The 19586-nt window shown below is 30.8% G+C and overlaps 1 protein-coding gene across 3 annotated transcripts in view; it reads left to right on the forward strand.

Annotated features, from left to right (window-relative positions):
- Window positions 1-19586, forward strand: part of Cnksr2 (connector enhancer of kinase suppressor of Ras 2) — a 263447-nt gene that overhangs the window by 150809 nt on the left and 93052 nt on the right. For 2 of the 3 annotated variants that reach the window (XM_010607126.2, XM_010607128.1), the window contains exons 9-10: window positions 7573-7719; window positions 17234-17367. In XM_010607126.2, coding sequence (XP_010605428.1) covers window positions 7573-7719; window positions 17234-17367 — 281 coding nt within the window. The remainder of the gene's footprint in view (window positions 1-7572; window positions 7720-17233; window positions 17368-19586) is intronic. The other variant, XM_010607127.2, reaches the window with a different exon arrangement.

Genomic DNA, 19586 nt, shown 5'->3' on the forward strand with positions numbered 1-19586 from the left:
TGAAACAATAAATTTAGGTGAATCTTGTAGATTAATACTCAATATTTAGTTTTAAAATTTTTTGAAGATAGGGCATGTCAGAACTCATTACTGTTGAAATGCTTATAATTGTGTACAATATTTCCTCTACATAGCTTGTTTTGCTAAAGGAAAAGGTGATCATTGTAAAGTGTTTATTAGATATTTAGTAACTCTTTAATAATGCAAAGGAACAGAACATTACAATAACCAAAATACTTGGCAAAGACAGATTGTATTAGGCATACTGGGATGGGTTTGTATTCATGTTTATTTGGTGCTCTTCAAAAGAGACTAGGATATTTATGCACAGCATAATGCGTATCACCAGATATTCATATAGGCACACCTCAAGCCTCTTTGACATTTCCTTTGTGGACAGGTATTATTTATGCATTGCAACCTATGAGTAAGAGCTTGTGTACACGCAGGAGCATGCATAAATATTGATAATCTATTTTTTGTCTTGTAAAGGGAAATAACTTGAAAATATTTTAACAAATGCCCTATCTTTCTACCAATGAATATAAAGATGCTTTCTTATAATCCAAATATAGCCATGCAAAAGGTAAAAGTATAGGTTAATTGATTTAAATTCTTACTTTTAAGCTTATTTGTAAATTTGGCTACTTGGGACTAAAGACTATAGAGATTATATTTTCATAATGTCAGTCAATTTACCAGGTATTGTTTGGGAAAGAGACAAGCCAGGCAAGTTGTGAAGGGATCAGAGGCAGCTTCTTCCCTCTATATGCTCAGAGGAAAGGGAACCTCTTAACTCTTCAACATCTAACACAAAGCCTCTTGTGCACCTAGTCAAGGAAACCAGTTATCCAGGACCTACCCACTTATGTGGCCTTTCGCCCAGGAATACCTACTGTCCACTTCAGCCTGATTAAAAGCTTCATCCACAAAAATGTAGAAGCCCTGACTTTTTAACAGTTGGAATACCTTAGTAAACTTCTTGGAAAATGTAGTTCTATTTGTATTATATTTAAAATACTTTTTTATGTATATGTTGGGGATTAAAGTGTATGTAAATTACTAAGTGATAAGATCAACCATTGCTTTTAGACAATGACTTGTTTGTCGACTGAGGAAGATATTAGTAATTCAGCATTTGTGAAAAAGTTATCAATAATAGCACATGTATAAGATGTGTATAGTGGTCTTTAAAAAGGTTTCTTCTAGCTGGTGAAATTCTGTGTAAATGAAATACTCTATTAAAGTATTGAAAAAGAGAAACTTAGATTATTTACAACCACTACAAAATTTTTTCTTGAAAAAATACATACATTCTTAAAGGTATTTACATAACGTGTATGATAAAATAAAATCCTTTTAGGGCAAGTAAGCACTTTACCCACTTGTCATAATCATATCACAATGCCTTTATGTTGGGTGTATTCAACATAGAAATACTAATCTTTCTCAAATGTCCATTTATAAGGAGAACATTTATTGGTAATTTGGCAGTAAATAATGTATCATAGCTTTAATATTAAGTATATTACATTATTTTGCATGGGAAGTCATTTAGCCTTTTATGTGAAAGATTTTAAGTATTTTACATTTAGAGGAAACTAATACTGCATCTTGTTTTCACACACAAAACTAATCCTTTGGTGTTTAAAGGGTACTTTATTATTTTTGAAACATTAAGTTCTCATGTTTCCATATCATTTCAATAGTCAGGTGATGAATACATTGTAATTATTATTTGTAAGGCGTTTATTGACCACAGGATCTATCTAGGCTAATGATACTCAGGTTTTTTTCCAAAATCCAGTTTTGTTAGGGTAAGTGGAGAGGATATGAGGAGGAGAAAATGTGTAGCTAGACTCTTGTTGCACAAAAAAAGTCACTCAAGAGATACATTGTGTTATGAAATTAACATGAGTAAAATATGGCTCCGGTTGTGATAAGAGGATTTCTGATAGATATTGCCTGTGAGGTGGGCCTTTATGAATATGTAAAATTTTATAGGTGAGAGAAAATTCAAGCAAAGGAAGAGATAATAGCAAAGAGAGATGCACAGTGTTTGAGGGAAACTTATATTCACTACTCACCTCTTTTATCTAGTTTTATAGAAGAAAAATCTTTTGTAATCATCTGATCTCTGTTTCTCCTGCTTCATTACTCTTTCCCTTGTTCTGTCTTCCACCCATACTGAACTACTGAAAGTTGTTCAAACTACTGGTACTTGTCTCACAGCTTTCTTCGCCCTTTTAGCTTCCACATCCCCTTTAGTTGTCCAAATACAAAGAAATTCATCTTAGATTAATTGGAAACCTTATCTGAATCCTCAAGGATGGGATAGGTTAGGTAAATGGTGGGCCTCCCATTGCACCCTATATTCACTCTATTGAGGTACCTCTGTCACAGTTTTCTAAAGGTTTGTTCACCTGCTCATCTTACCCTGCTTATTATATTTTTAACTGAGGCAGAGATTATGCTACACTCACCATGACATCTATACTATGACACAATAAATACAATGTATTGTATCCAATCTTCAAAATATATTACATGTCTACAGTACTTTATACATAGCTAGTCACTGCTTTGTGCTTTTGGACAGTTATTTAAGGGTTTTGAAAGTAAGAATAATTTTTGCATAGAGCAGTATTTTGGAACTTCAAAAGACCAGAAGCCGAAAGGCGGGTCTTTTAAGTTTAATAAGTACCTGGGGTAGAACTAAGAGAAATGGTAATTAGTACGATATATATTTTTTAGGACATATACAGGGGTTAAAAAGAGAGGAACAGTTATAAATGAGTCTAAACTTGAGAGAATGATAGGGAATTTTGTCTTTGTGAATGAAATCAAGGAGAAATGAGTTTGTTTTTAAAAATACTGCTCAATGCCAGATGTGGTGATGCACACCCATAATTTCAGGTACCTGAAAGTCTGAGGAAGGAGGATCCCAATTGGAGGCTACTCTAAGCGACTTATGGATACTGTCTCAAAATTTAAAAATGGAATTGCCTGGAAATGTAGCACAATGGGAGAGCATTTGTCTAGCATGCATGAAGCCCTGAGTTTAATTCCCAGTATCACAAAAATAAAATAAATATTTCTTTCATGTGAGCAACCAGTGGATATGTGGATAAGGATACTATACTGTAGGATTGAGAATTGAATGTGAATTTTGACTGCCTGTCAGTATCTATATAACCTTTATCAGGAAAGTAGTCTCTTTCTGCTTCGATTTCTTCATGTGCAAAGTTGGTTTGATAATTTATCTCATTGGACTATCTTAATAATGAAAATATAAATTAAATATAAAGAAGAATCTACCACAGTGAATTGTTGGTACTTGATTATCAATACCTGTTAGCATCAGGGAACTGAAAGTTGGAAATACATGACCACAGTTGTTGATAGGAAGCAGAGATGGTTAGATTTTGTCATCATGTGTAGGAAGTTGTTATTGGAAGTCTTAAAAGAGAAAAGATTATTGTAAAATGACAATATGAAATATGAGAAATGTGGCTAATGCTTAGCATAGAACAGTGGTGGTGAAGCTATGGCACATGTGCCACAGTGAGCTATTTATCTTTGCAAGCTCTGAAAAGTACACCATCACTGGCCTAGAGGAAGCACCTACATTTACTGTTTATGAGGAAAATGAGAAGAGGAGATACAGGACAAATAAGCAGGAACACAGCAGGACGACATTCCTTTATTCAAGCTAATCTGTCATTATCTATTTGCTTGTGCTTACACACACTGTATGTTAGAGTCGCAGTATATTGTTGATTTTGGAAGTTATCTAACCATTTGACATGGGCAAACATTTCTTTTGACATTGAGGTCATAATTTCACATCTTGAATTATTACAATGTTTATCTTCATATATATTCATTACATAGTATATTTAAAATTTTGTGCCTTATTTGGTTCCTTCACGTATTATGATTTATGTTACTAGCCAAATATCCCCTTGTACTTTCCCTTAAAGCTCCATCTCCTACTACATAATGGAAAGAGTACAGTCATTTTCATGTTACTAAAAACTAAAACTTTAAATAATTTCTAATTCTTCTATCATATTTAATATTTTAAAACTATACCCAAATATTTAAATGAGAAAATGTGAAAACCAATATTTCAAACTGATTGTTACATATTTACATTTTATATATTTTGACACGTGTGAAATATTACATTTAGCTCCTAGAGTGGAGGCTTCCAACCTTCTTGATGTTGCCACATAGAGTGTATGCTGCTCTCATTTTATCACTGCTTACTCATGTTCCCCTGTAATCTATCAACCATAAGTGTCCCAATAACAAAAATTGATATATTAATTTTAATAATTCATTACATATCGTTATACAGCTGAAATTATGTTATTATATCACAGAACCCGAGGCAGGAGTCATATTTCTTGGAGCTCTAGAATACTACGATTATGATATTTGTCAACAAAATAAGGACAATTGTTAAGAATCATATAACGTATAGAATATAGAAAATAATTTTAAAATGACCCAAATTAAGTTTGAGAAAGGACTAAGGAAACAAAGCGCTGTTCAAATTCCTATTCATGTGTATACAGCACTAACATAGGATAGATATACCAAAAACCTATATGTTATTGAGAAAGCATGCGTGTTATAGGCTATCAATCACTCAGCAAACATTATTCCCATTTATTAATTCCCTAGTGATCTGATTTACTGCTTAAATGGAATATCTATTGAAATCATTGATCGAATTGAAAGTGAGAAGATAGTGCAGTTCTTGACTTTTTGAGAACACCTGATTAGTAAATTTGTATTCCTTTATGCCAGCTACCTAAAAACATGTACAGAGCAGATTTGATTTTCTCATCACCACCTTTTAATGTTTTAAATAGGGATGCCTTTCCAATTCTCTGCTTTTTGTAGAAAATTTCTATCCATTACAAGCAATCCTGATTAGTTAATTCGTAAAAGTCATGGTATCCTAATTGAAATATTACTATTCTTAGAGTACACTCATGAATTTTGTTTTTAATGTTTGTAAAAGTAACTCATGCTTATTGCTAGTAGCTCAGAAAATTAAAGTGAAAAAACAGTATATAGGGCAGTCCATATTCCTCTTTACTGTAACCATAATTAAGGGTGTTGTAGAACTTTTTCAATTTTCATATATATATATTAAATTTATATAAATTATATATAATTATCTATAAAGTAAACTTTCATATATATCATATATAACTTCTATACAACAATTTTTATACCTCTTATTAGGATATATGTAATGTATAATTTTGGTTGTCTTAATACTATGATATACACTGTACAATTATCTTTGTGTTTGTCTATATATTTCTTTATGGTAGGACAAGTAGAATTTGGGAGTCAAGATATTTACCACAGAAAAATAATCCTATTTTTTAAAATTACTCAAAGTATGTCAAAAGTGCAAAAGAACATGTTAAATCAAATTGCACTGAGCATTTCACAGGAAAACACCATCAGTCCTTAAAAATCCTCACTTAGTCACAACAGTCATATTAGAGAACCAAATGGAACGAAGTTGATGTGTAATTCATGATCAAATAGATAATGCTGGAAGAAACATATGGCTGTTAGTTGGAGTACCTGAAAAAGTTTATTTTATTGATGCTTTCGTCCTTGCTTTAATATAAACTTATTTCAATAAAATAATAAAATAGTTATCATTAAGTTATTCATAAACTCTGCATAAACAACACTTTTTTTTTTGCAGTACTGGGGGTTGAACCTAGGGCCTTCACACATCCCCAGCCTTTTCTATCATTCATTTTTGAGCCACAGTTTTATCGTTTCCCTAAGTTGCCCATGCTTGGCTCAAACTTCTGATCTTTTTGGCTTGGCCCCCTACAGTAGTATGTTTAGAAGTGTGTGCCACCATGCCCAGCTAAATAACAAATTTCCTCCAAACATTTAACTCATAATTTGCTCTTTTTAAGCAAGCAAAATGAACACGTGGTTTTGAACTTACTTTGCTTTGACTTTTAGCTTGCATGAATGATTATAAGAACATCAGAATTAATATAAATTTAGACACATAATGATCCCCACTTGCATTAAATAGAAGACATTTGAGCAGTCCCATTAATGTGGGGGTCTGCATTAATATTTCTTTTTTTTAATCTATCAGCCTCTTATTCAAATTAGCCAGGTATAATGATGATTTTGATTCACATCTGACATCCCTGAGGTTTTCCGCATTGTAACATGTTGGTTTTTTGTTTGTTTGTTTGTTTTGTTTGTTTTGGCCTGACTCCTCTTCACCATTACTCAATTGAGCTATAAAGTTATAAATGCCATTAAGTATACCAAAATAGATATACTGTTATACTACAGTGACTGCATTCCAGCTTACTTCTTAATCTCTAGAAGTCTTAGCTTCTTTTAGAGGAAGTTCTCATTCTCTCCAGTTTGAATAGTGTCTTCCAGGCAAAAACACAATGAATAGCAGATAAAAGACATCTATTCTCTTAAACTTAGGTTCCTAAGGAGAAACTAGATCACTCTTTAAGACCACTTGCTAAGTCTTGTTTTCAGTCCAGGATAATTTTTGACCCACTGTACTTGTATAAGACAACCACTAGAGTTGAGATAAAAGGTTCTTCTCCATTCTAAATATGAAATGTATTTTTAAATCATTGGAATAATAGGTAAATTAATATTTCTTCAAAGCATACTTTTAGAATTTAATTTACCTAATGCTGCATCACTGGTCCACTTAAAAAATAAACGAAAAATTTTCTACGTTCAAATTTTTAAAAGGATGATAAATGAAATAATTTAACATGAGTAACCATTGAGTCATGTTTCAAAACATTTCTCAGGAAATTGCTTTAATTATACTATACATTTTGAGGTAATATTCAAGTAGAATGGCTTCACCAAATTTAGCACATTATATGTTCCATATATAGTGTTGTTTGGAATACATTTGCAATAGCTGTTGCTTTGAAATGGCACTACCTTGTCATTTTTATTCTATTTTTCTAGCATGAAAAAGGTTTATTTTATTGATGCTTTTATGCTTGCATCAGAATGTTGCCTTGGTATGTGAGTACCAGCTATTGGTAGTAGAATGTCAGTCTAATTTAGGCAAAGCAACCATGTATCTCTAAAAGATGGTGGTGAGAAAGCATGTGGTGTAGTTTATAGGCTCAAAACATTGCCAAATCTTTGTTTTCTGGCATGTGGATATTTCACTTGTACTTGTGAACAGAGCTTGAATCTAGACCTGGCAGCTGAGCATAATTAATGGTGACATAATTTCTTCATATTCTAAATTATTCCAGTGGCAGGATACCGTTTCATTCTCTATTTTAACATGGTAAATGTCCATTTTGTTGTCTCATGATTACATGGACTCTAATGCAATGACATGGTTAATCAGTTCAAAGATAATTTCTTTCTTGAGTATATATCTCCTGAGAATTGATAGGATGATACACCAGTTATGTGATTTTTTTTACTAATCTTATTATAAAGGGGGAAAACAAATCTTTGAATACTGTACCTCAATTTTATTGTAATGATTTTGCTGGTTACCAGGTGGGGTGGCAGTTGAAAAATTTGGTGAATGCACTACGAGAGGACCCGAGTGGTGTTATCTTAACTTTGAAAAAGCGACCTCAGAGCATGCTTACCTCAGCACCAGCTTTACTGAAAAATATGAGATGGAAGCCCCTTGCTCTGCAGGTAATGAAGCTTAATCATAAGTCATACACCATCATTTTAGCCATAGATTATCTCAGTAATGCTTCTTTATTGTGCCTCATCTCAGCAGCATAAGGATTAATCTTGTATGCTTTTGAAAATTTGTTTGTGAAATGATCTCTTCACAGCTTATCCTAATAGGCTTAATTGTGATGAAATCTGAGAGTAAAACCCAAATGATAAAGAACTCTGCCTTAATTTGAAAACACATGAAGCATAATTACAAAAAGCTAAAAGTGATTTTGTGGCAAAATACAGAGAGAAAGGAAAGTAAGATATTTTATTTAGTGTACAATTTTCAGTTTTATAATTATAATTGTATACACATCTGGAAGAAACTAATTCATAGAATTCTCTCAGATCAGGTCATAAGGTAGTAATAGTGATTTATAAACATTGAGAAAATGTAATTTTAAATTAGTAATTAAAATCTACCCAGTACATTCCCCTTAACTAATGATTTTTTATTTTCCATGCTGTAGAGTGGCAAAAATATGGAAATTGTTTTATTCAAATTTTTGCATTTTTCTGCAGCATGAAATATCACTGTAAAATATTACTCTGGAATTAGATATATTATATTCATTAAGGGCTATCTAGAAGTTAAAAATATTCTAACTGGAAAAAAGCAAAATAAATACATTTTCCATTTTGTTCTGGATATAATCTTTAAATATATCATAAATTTTTTTCCTTCAGAAAACCTGTATTTTTAGACTAAGAAACTACTACCTTTCCTTAGAAGTGAAATTTCTTTTTGAAATTTTAAAAACTCAAATTGCTCATTAAATTTAGAATGCTGCCCATTGTTTAGAGTAAAAAGTAGTATATATAAAAGTGCTTTGTTGTCACTGGTGCGTAAATTGTTACTAAGCTCTGCATTAATGACTTTTAACATTCATATACTATTTTTTCCTAATAAGTAAATTCTCCTTTACACATGAATGACCTAATGGATTATGATGATTTTTCATGTTTAAAACTTTACTACTTAATGGCCTCAAAGTTGGCATTTTACTTAAATTATATAAAAAGATATAAAATGCATGAGCACTAAGAACTTTACATTTTTATTGTGACTTTATTTTTCAAATGAACAAATGTAAACTGTATTAATATGATCAAATGTATCTCACTTTATGCTTGTTATCAAAGATATCTAATGGTCACTAAAATTCAGAGATCAATATTTGCCTTATTAAGGCATGGATGAATAGATCAGACTTTCCCATCACATAATTTCTTTTCATATTGCATTATACGTGTATTTTTTTGTTCCACTCTGGAGTCTTTTATTGACATGTCTTCCTCTTCTTCAAAGTCTGAAGGAATATAAACCATGATAAAGAGGCCCAAACTTTCAGCCACTGGGTATTCTCTGTATATGTGTAATTAAATTTAACAGTTCTTCTCTAGCCCCTCATAAACATACTTGGACATCACAGAGATCATAGTTTCTTACTGATCCATGATTTCCACAAGCACCAACTGAAGTAGTGTTAATACCAGTACAATAAGAATCCTTTTATGTAAAATGCTGAAATAATTGAAAGACCCTTATTTTTTATATTCTATGTACTTTAAGTGTATATATTCAAACCTAAAGAACAAAGACTTTAATTTTTAAAGTTACCTTCCATCATCATTTCTTAATCTGTAATTATAATAAATTTTTAAGTTACTGTTTCTAAGTTCATTCCTAAATGCCAAGAAATATGCTATAATTAATTATTAATAATTGTTCTTCATTGTTTATTCAGCTACACTAAGTATAGTTGTAAGTTTACTTTTTCAAAATGCTATAATCTGAAAAAGAAAATCAACTTGCATAGTGTTTATATGTGTATCCAAATTTTTATAAATTTGTTATTTCAACCGAATATTTCTTGCCTAAAATGTATTGGCCAACATCAACCACATAAAGATAAGCAGTGGTATTAGGGAGAAAAAACTGCATTTAGCATCTTCAAAATTGCTTCACGGGTTGACTGTGTGTGTGATACTAAAGATTAAATGCAGACCCTTCATGCTGAGCTACTTCGATAACCCTTCTTTACTCTCTCTATTTTGAGACAATTCTCACTAACTTGATAAGTTGTCCAATCTGGGCTCAGATTGCAATACTCCTGCCTCAGCCCCACCATGCCTGGCTCCTGGTTGATATTTTACACAGCAGAAAGAATAGTATTAATTTTAATTAAATACTTCCTAGTAGTGCTAAAACAGGGTCTTAGGAGTAAGGACAATGAATAAGTTCCATCACTCCCACTACCACTACTATCTACACCACCTAAGCTCCCCTGCAACTTATTTTGAGGACTTGAACTTATTATAGAGTTCTTTCTTGGTCTTTAGACTTTGGCCTTAGCTAAAATGCAGACATGTGAAAACATAATGGATATTGAGGTTGAAAATGGAGGCTTCCAAAAGGAAAACAGTCAAAGAAATGGTGGAATAGTTTTTGTAGGCAGTTGTGGATTCTTCGTGTCTTTGTCTGTGGTCGCATTTTTTTCTAGTGTCTAAGAAATAATTTTGTATGTAAAACATAAGTACTAAATGTAGCAATCTTCTATGTAGATACTAGTACCATGCTTACTGTACTCTTGTTTCTGGTATAAGTTCAAACAAGTTGAAACCAAAGTGTTCACTAATTCACCTAAATAGCAATCATTAGCATTCAAACTTGAAAACTTGTACATATTTTTCCCCTGTAGAGCAGACCATTATTCGACTAGGAATTATTTATATTCTACAAAAGAATCTGTCATTTAACTAACTTGGTATGTCTGTTTCATCTTTCTCTAATACTGTGCCAGGCTGACGTTATCTATTAGCATTGCCAGATAAAATTAGCATAGTTAGTTTTGCATACAGGTAGACACTAATGCATGCATGTTTTTTAAATGAAACTTTGTCTCATGTAAGAATAATGATTTTTTTCAAACTAATAATAAAATGAATCTTATCTACACAAATAAAACATGATCTTAGCTACCCTAAAATAAAATATTGTCAAATAAAACCACATGTTAATTAAAATATTTTTATTTCTAAAATGTTTAAAAGAATAGTGATTTCTAATGTGAATTAACAGTGATGAATTTTGACTTGCATTTTCCTTTGAAATTCATTAGTATAATTATAGTCAAATAAACAAAAGCATACAATTCAGCTTCATGCTCACAGAGCAATTTCATCAGTACATTTCATGAAATTTGGCAGTTCTTTTGATAAATTCCTAATTTCTCAAATATTTTGTGATAGGATCTAAAGGACTTAATTGCTTATTCAAATACTATAAGCAGCTCTAACTATATCTGAAAGATTTCATTTTGTTGTCTTTTATACGCTTTTATAAATAGCAAAGATGTTTTGTTTGAGATATAACTTTTTATTCTTAAGAGGGCAAACCAGGGATTGCTTGATTTCCGAAAGCTGTTTTTCAAAATATTTCCTTAGTAAACCTCTCTACTAATTTCCTGGATGTGGGTAAGCATGGTGATTGCTCGTGGTCAAGTTCTTCTAATTCAATGAAAACAATTCCTACAATAAATCTCAAGGTATAATTTCAGATGTCTGTTGTTTTAAATTAGTATGTATATGCTACAAGCATGATGGGTGGTATTATTTTCTTCTTCCAAGAAATATATGGGAGCATTAGCTAAGCAATGCCAAGAAAGTTCGTTGGAATCGTCACTGAAATCGGTGATATTTAAAAGTCATTTAAAAACCAAGCTTTTTGGGTGAAGAAGAAGTCTCAGCAATGATCACCAAAATGAGTAGTGGAATTCAACAAACTTATTTAGATAATTATTCAAGAGGTTTTTATATAAAATAACATTTAGCTGTACAATTAGAAGTACATTCCTAAGCTGTATTTTAATTTATAAATTTCTTATATTAATTTCTAGCTTGTAATTTTGTGCTTTTCCATTTAAATTTTATTATCTAGTATTACCTTCATGCCATTTTTACAGAATATTTACACAATTTTATGCAAAAAAAGAAATAGAAATAATCACAATCAATTTTAGCTATCACCTGGTATAATAAGAGTTCCAATTATGTTACATTTCAGTACAAACAGATACACATGTTTAGGGTCATTCTGTAGAAATCAAAACAAAGAAGTAGCAATAAAATTTATTTCAGTATCCAAGTTACAGATTGGTGTGACTGGAAAAGCTATTAATGGCAGAAATTTTGTATCTTCAGAGAGTTTTATTTTAAAGGCATATTTGGAAAATGACAGGAATTAAGTATGACAATTGTTGAAATTTTTAATTAAAATGTAATTGTATTTATTGGGAAACAGTAACAATTTTATGTTTTACCTGCTTAAACTAGTAAATAGATACAAGCAATTGTCTCATCAAGTCTTAGTTCCTCAATGTTTATGCAAATCCATTAAAGGATCAAGGTCATATTTGTGCTTTTGAGCCAAATGCTTTCAAAATGTTAACATTGGCTATAAGTATTCATCTGTAAAGCATAAATTAATCATCTTTAGTTAATATCCCAAAATTATATTTACTATAATTTTAAAATAGATGTTCAATTTTAATATTGCAGTTTAATTGTGCCCGTAAAATCAAACAGCACAAAATTAAATACACTAGTATTGGCCTCAGTACAATGTGCAAAAGTTGATTTGGTGGAAAAAAGATGTTTTGTATTGTGGCTCTGAAGTTTGTATTAGTCACACTTTGTATAATCACATACATATTTTTATGCCCATATATCTGTATTTTTTTAACCTGGATATATATGGTTTTCTGACTAAATTTGCAATTGGGAAAAATACCTGTTTTCTTTTTTAGTCTGATCAGAAAAGAAAAATTATATGCTTCTAAGAGAATACTCAAAATTTTTGTATTGATAAATTTGGATGCTATAAAAAGCTGTGAAACAGTGAAATTGGGAGATTTTGAATACATGCATTGCCCTTGCTTGAGTTCTTTTCAAATAGTTTCCTACTCAAGAAAAGTCTGGCCCAGAAAACATATGTTCAATAATTTTCCAAATTAGATCTAACATTTCTTACATAGTAAAGAAACTTAAAAGGTGTGTACAAACTTACTTCCCAAAATACAGAGCACATTTTCTCTGAAGCATTTGTTTACATGATTTTTTAAAAAGTTGTAAACATAAAATAGTATTCTGATGCTACTATTAGGAATTATAACAACAATGTGTCTGAACTGAGTAAGAACTTGTATGAATGTTCTATGAAAATGTATTGTGATATTGTGATCTGTTTGAGTTTGTGCTTATTCAAGAGGGAATAGATAAATCGCCAAGTTTCATATTGGATATAATAATTTGCATTTTAATATTTTCCCCCTGGAAGGCAAAAGCAACTCTGTGCGATTTTGGCATTACAAAATTTTAGAACTAACTATATAATGCAGTGTTTTGATCTTTAATGTTGGGGCTGTCTTTTGTCATTGAGTTTCATTCAAGACTTTTACAGTTCTGTCAAAGCTCGATCACTTACTAAACATAGGAAAAAACTAAATTAGGATATGCTTGCCAAAAGATATGAAAATATAAAATACTTCTAGTAAAACCTTAATATCAAGGTTAATATCAAGTTTCTTAAGTATGCAAGTTCTTTGGTCACAGTCTTTAAGAGCATAGAGGTTTTAGAGGTGCATCAGTACATTCCAGATGTGCTGTTACCTTATAGATGTTGGAGGGGGCTGAACCATCAGATTTCACGTGAGGTTTATTATACAAAAGCTAAAATTTTTATATTACAACAATCAGAATTTTCCAAGATGTTTAAGCTGGATAAGTAGGATATTATTGTTAAAGTTAATATTCATGATTCAGAAGAAGGTTTTGTGTCATGCCATATTTTAGGATACAAATTTATATAGTTTAAACTGACACTAGAAAAAATGTGTAAATTTTGTTTAGATTTCTGAGTCTTACTGACAGTAGTAAGTTATTAATTGACCTACAGTTATAAATGTATACTTGAAGAAATGCATAGAGATAAATACCAATGCCCCCAGGAATCTATCAGACTTATTTTACAATAGTAGCAATGTATATGTAAATGTGTCTTCCTTGTTGGAGCCTCATTGAATATATGGAAAAAAAGCTTTGCGACCACCTAGAAATGAAAATCAAATGTTTTTATCAGGCCCTTTCAGAAATAAACTCCTTTGGATGGGACTCAGAATACATCTATGTCGTACTTCATCATATGCCATACTGTTTCAATTTATACTGAAGCTTTAAGCTTACTTGATTAATAAGATGCAATCCAAAAGTGATACATTCACACTTTATTCATAAATGCTGATAGTTCATAATTCCCCTCCATGTAAATTTTACCAATATAAGAGAAGATCAAAATGATTAAAAAATACTTTCTACTTTTCTCCTTAATTATAGAATAGCAACTGCTTTCTCATGCTGTGTTAGGAACAAGTCATTGAAAGTAAATATTGGTAGGATAAGAGAAACTCTTTTGCATTGTCATTCTCTCTTATTTAAAAATTTAACTAAGAAATATGCCTATTAAAATTTGAATTTAATACTGAGAAAACTCAGCTTTTTTAATTGATAGAAGCTAAAGTTATTACTTTCCATGCATTTTCACAAAATACCTATTGGTGATAAGTGCATTTAAATGTCACTTGGAATGAATTTCTTGCTGATAACATCAGCTAATTGCATTATTTTTTCTGAGCATTACTCAATTTTTAATTGTTTTTCCAAAATTCTTTAATGCCTTTCTCATTCTTTTAGTCATTTGATTTTGTACTATTTCAATTCTTATTCAAATCTTAACAGCTTAAGAGATTATAATTTTAAATACAGATCTCCTTTTGTGTTAAGTAGCTATTTTCATTTTTGCATGAAGCTTCCATTTTACCATGCTTTATTTTTCCATTTCCTAATGTCTAAGTTGGTTTTTAAAATGTGATGCTTGAAAGGAATGTTTACTTTCTGGTTTTAATAAGCATGACATTGTAACACAATTGGTAAGACTGAAATATACTGAATGTATTGAACATTTACCATGAGCTTTACTTCATATAAAGCATTATGACTAGCCAGATAATATCCACATGATAAACCAGTTCAAATACTTTCTTTGATTTACCAGTTAATAAAGTAATTATCCAATTGAATCAGGCAACAGGATTGATTCCTTTTTAATCTGTAAGAACAAATTGTTTTTTTCAACCAGTACAGTTAATCACACCTGCTTCATATAATCAAAGCTGTTATTTTTTTTACAACTTTGATTTTTTCATATATATTTGCCAGTTTAACTTATATTAACTGATGGCATTAATAGCAACTCCTTGCTGAAAATAGAAATCTAGAGTTATGGTAATTTGAAGGAAGACACAACTAATATGTAAAATTCCCAGAAATGGAAAGGTACAAGTACCCTAGGTAGACTATTCTGGTAATAATTCAGGGAAACTAAAACATTCTCCTAGTCTTTACCTCATAGTTGAGGCATATTTATTATACCTGTAACCACTTACTATTGTTACTTTTTTCCTTCTTTCCTTTTTGAGAAGAGAAGTAACAAAAATAATCTTTAGTTCTGTTGATGGTAAAATTTAAAAAAAAGTCCTCAAACTTGAAATAGTAACACTGAAATAGAGGGGAAACTATACAAATTCAGATTATTTTGTAAAACATGTTTTTAGAGCTTGGTTTTAAGTTCAACTGTTGTATTAGGATATTACAAGAAACATTTAAAAAGCATGCTTAATATTAGTTTTTCTCTCAATGCATTGGTTTAAAAGTATTGGAAATTGCTGTATGATGATTTTTCTTTAGTATATTTCTATCATGATGAATTTTGGTTTGACTCGTTGTTCAGTGTCAATATTTAGAGAGAAAGTATCCTAACAGGAAGGCAACTATAAGTAGTAATATCTCAGTGATTATTAAAAAATTATTGAATATGTCTTGCAAACATCTGTTGTAGAGGAATGAAATACATTTATTTTCTTAGGCTTCATGATGTTCATCAGAACAAGTGATTCCTCTGAATAAATATTGCAGAATTTCTCATTGCGAAGTTTTTTTCTAATGGACAGGCATAGTTTAACTGGACAATATTCTAATAATATTATTAAACATATTAGACTGCATACTTTTATAGTATCTTAAAATTTTTCAAATAACAGATCTTCTATTTAAAACCTATTCTAATTAGAAACCTTCACTAATTTCACATAGATTAAAACTTTATCATTTTGGCAGGATGTCTGACTTCAAGCTATTAAGGTGAGCCATGTAATAAGGAAGATTAAAATTGTGAACTGAATTCTAAATTGTGTAGTCTATCCCAGTGACGTACATTGTACTTTCTATTGTAATCATGCTTGACATTTTGAACAAATTTTGTTTATATGTACCAAAGTATTGTCACAATATAAAATAGTTGTAAAATGCCATTGAGTGTCTAACAATGTGTGTTAAAGTAAAAGAACTGTGGGTCTAATTAGACATGGTAAAAGTGTTTTCATACTAACTAAAATGGCAACATCTTGTCATGTGAAGATACAGTTCATTTTGTGATCATTATTTTTATGTTGGAGATTGCAGTGACATTCTTATTTTAATTGTATATGTAGTTAATCAGTAAGATGTGTAAGTTAAGCAGTAAGAGTTTGTGAATATTAGTTTCACTTTAGGGTAATTTCTTGAACTACAAGATTATTTTGAAATGCTGGATTGGGAGTGCTCTTAAGTTAATGCATCCTGCTATACTACAGTATACTTAAACATCCTCCTATTCAGTTCTTAAATAGGAGCATGAAAATGAGATCTATACTTATACGACTGAAGATTATTTTAAATGATGGATAAATGTGTGTGCCTGTGAAAGGTGAAATGCTTATCACCTTGATCATCATACTTTTGAAGATGTACCATGAGATGACTTTGGAGAGACAGCTAGCTATGTTTATATTGACAGAAAAAAGTACATTTTCCTAGAAAATATTCTCATATTGGCTTTTCATACTCTATTTTTGTTACCTTTTCTGAGAATCTGGCGTTTTAATAACTAGGAATATAGTTTGTTCTTTTGGAAAGAAGATCTAGAATAGTTTTTTCATATATCAATCGTATGTAAGTGAGCTAATTCTTTTTAGTTATTCTTTATTATCTTTCTTTCAAAAAATGTAATTCTGACAATTTAAGTTTCTGACTGTAATATAAGTATTTCCATTAAAAACGTTGCGTGGTATATTTTTTTACTTTATAAATAACTTTTAGATGGTTACACCATACAAAAAGGTGAGTTTGGAACCAAATGAAAATCTTTAATATGTATTATTTGCTTTTGGAGATTCAAAAAAATATCCATGTGCTAAATAACATCCTTCTTGATTTCAGCAAAGTTCAAAACGTTTGCAGAAATAGATTATTTTGAAATGATAACTATGTGTCGTTGTTGTTGTTTTGTGTTGTTTGTGTGCGTATGTATTTTCTTTTTCATTTTAACCAGCCTCTTATACCTAGAAGTCCCACAAGCAGCGTTGCCACGCCTTCCAGCACCATCAGTACACCCACCAAAAGAGACAGTTCTGCCCTCCAGGATCTCTACATTCCTCCTCCTCCTGCAGAACCATATATTCCCAGGTATAAAACTAACCATCCTGTGGTTCTACCAATCTTCTATGTAAAGACTAACCCAATAGCATATAAAGTTTGAAGTCAACTCTTGAGGAACACCTTGAATATTTTCTCAGTTGAGCATTCGGAACACATTCTGAAAACTCATTCCCATTATAGCAAAGGCACTTTACTTAATAATAATTTAAAAACCATGGTAGTTTGTATGAAATATTTACTAGCTTTTAGTATCCTACACTCATACAATAGGAAAGTAATGTTAAATAAAACTTAAGATTGTTTTAGTAGGTAAGAAATAAGTGAGACTCATTGGCTAAGAAGCCCTAGGAAATCTCAGATTAGTTTGAATCATTTCACTTAATAATTTTTAAAGAGAAGTATGTAGACAACTTATATGCTTCCTTTAAAGTAGGTGATGAGAAAGACTATTTTATGGGGAGAAAGGAAGAGGGAAAGTATCCCCCATCAAAGTACTTGTGTCTAGAATTGTCACCTCATCTATTAATATTTTTCCTTGAGAAATACTTTATAAGAGAATTAGTTGCCTTTAAAATCTGTTTTCTAGATTTCTTGAGACTAAATCTCTATTACATTTACAAATTCATATTAAAAATTCCTGGCAGTTGTGAAAAAATCCAGCTCTCTGCCATAATGCAGTCTTTTCATCAGCATTCTGATATCCAGCCTTATGAACACAAAAATTTTGGCTGGAAATAAAAGAGGATAATAAACCCCAATTACAAAGAAATTGATTTTCTAAATTAATTCTGTGATGTTCAAAAGCAACACTTTAAACTCTGTTATTTTCAAGCCATACTTAATATTAAATTTCTTTGGTTCATAAAGAATTGAATTTATTGGTTAACTCTTATTGTTTTTAATATATCTAATATTTCAATATAGAATTTACATTTTAAAATATTTTAAATATATCTAGTGTTTCTAATAGAACAAATATTCTATTAGATATAGTGATACTGACATGATCTCACTCTACATGGCTGTATGGCATATCAGCAAATACTGTTATCAAATAATAGTTATATTTAATTATATATATATATATTAAAATCCTTTGTGAAAATTAAATATAGCTGTGGGTACATGGATTATAGCAAAACCCATGACATCAAGCTGGCATTTCATAATATCTCTAATATATAATTGGCTATCTTATGCTCAGTTTACAAACAGATGTACAAATTCATCCAATATTCTTTTTTTAATTTTATTGATATATTTTAAGTATGCAATATAATGAAATTCATCACTGGAAATTTGTACGTTTACATAATCAATCATGGTAATTTTTCCCCAATATTCTACTTCAAACATAAGTTGCATTTTAATTCTATTAAAACAGTACCTGTCTTTCTGATTACTCTTGCATGAGAAACAATGAAAACATGTGTATTCCAAATAAGGAATCAAGTCTCAATTGGTATATTCTCATTTTAATTAGAAAGATTTCAGTGCAAATGGTTAAGAAGCCTTATTCTTTGTTTTTGGGGTTTTTGTTTTGTTTTGTTTTGTTTTTGGTACTGGGGATCGAACTCAGGACCTTGCGCTTGTGAGGCAGGCAGTGGAACCACTGAGCTAAATTACTAGCCCAAGAAACCTTATTCTTTAGAGGGCTACTTGTACAAATAAGCATCCAAATATTATTTTTATCAAATATCTGCAATATTTAAATGTTCTTTCCTTTTGAGTAGACTGGAGGAAAAAAAATGTTTTAGAGGAAGTTCTCCTGGACAAAATCTACTTAAAATACATCTTAGAACAATGATGGTGAACCCACTGCACACGTGCCACAGCCAGCAGTTTGTATCATTGAAAGCTCTAAAAGATTCTCCATAACTGTCTTACAGGGACAGAAGAGTAAAATGAGCCAGTCATATTCTCTCTTGTGGTAAAGATATTATTAAGGAAGTATATTAAAGTTAATAAAAAGCTTAAACATGATATTTAATAATACTAGGAAATGTGAGAAATTGAAATAGCATGAATGGTCCTTGTTGATATAGATTGCTTGAAACTTCATCCTTTTCAGTGAAATGTTTAAATAGCCTTTGATATCTCACTTTAATTAATTTTTAGTGGTCAATATATAATTGTACAGAGTATTCTAAATATGTTTTGTGTCAAGCTATCATTTACCCAGTGACACAGTCTTTTGATACAGCAATTAGAACAACCCATACGTCAAAGTCCCTTTTAAACACAGC

Source organism: Fukomys damarensis, unplaced genomic scaffold (genome assembly GCF_012274545.1).
Source record: "Fukomys damarensis isolate Sample0158 unplaced genomic scaffold, DMR_v1.0_HiC HiC_scaffold_39, whole genome shotgun sequence".
Taxonomy (NCBI): domain Eukaryota; kingdom Metazoa; phylum Chordata; class Mammalia; order Rodentia; family Bathyergidae; genus Fukomys; species Fukomys damarensis.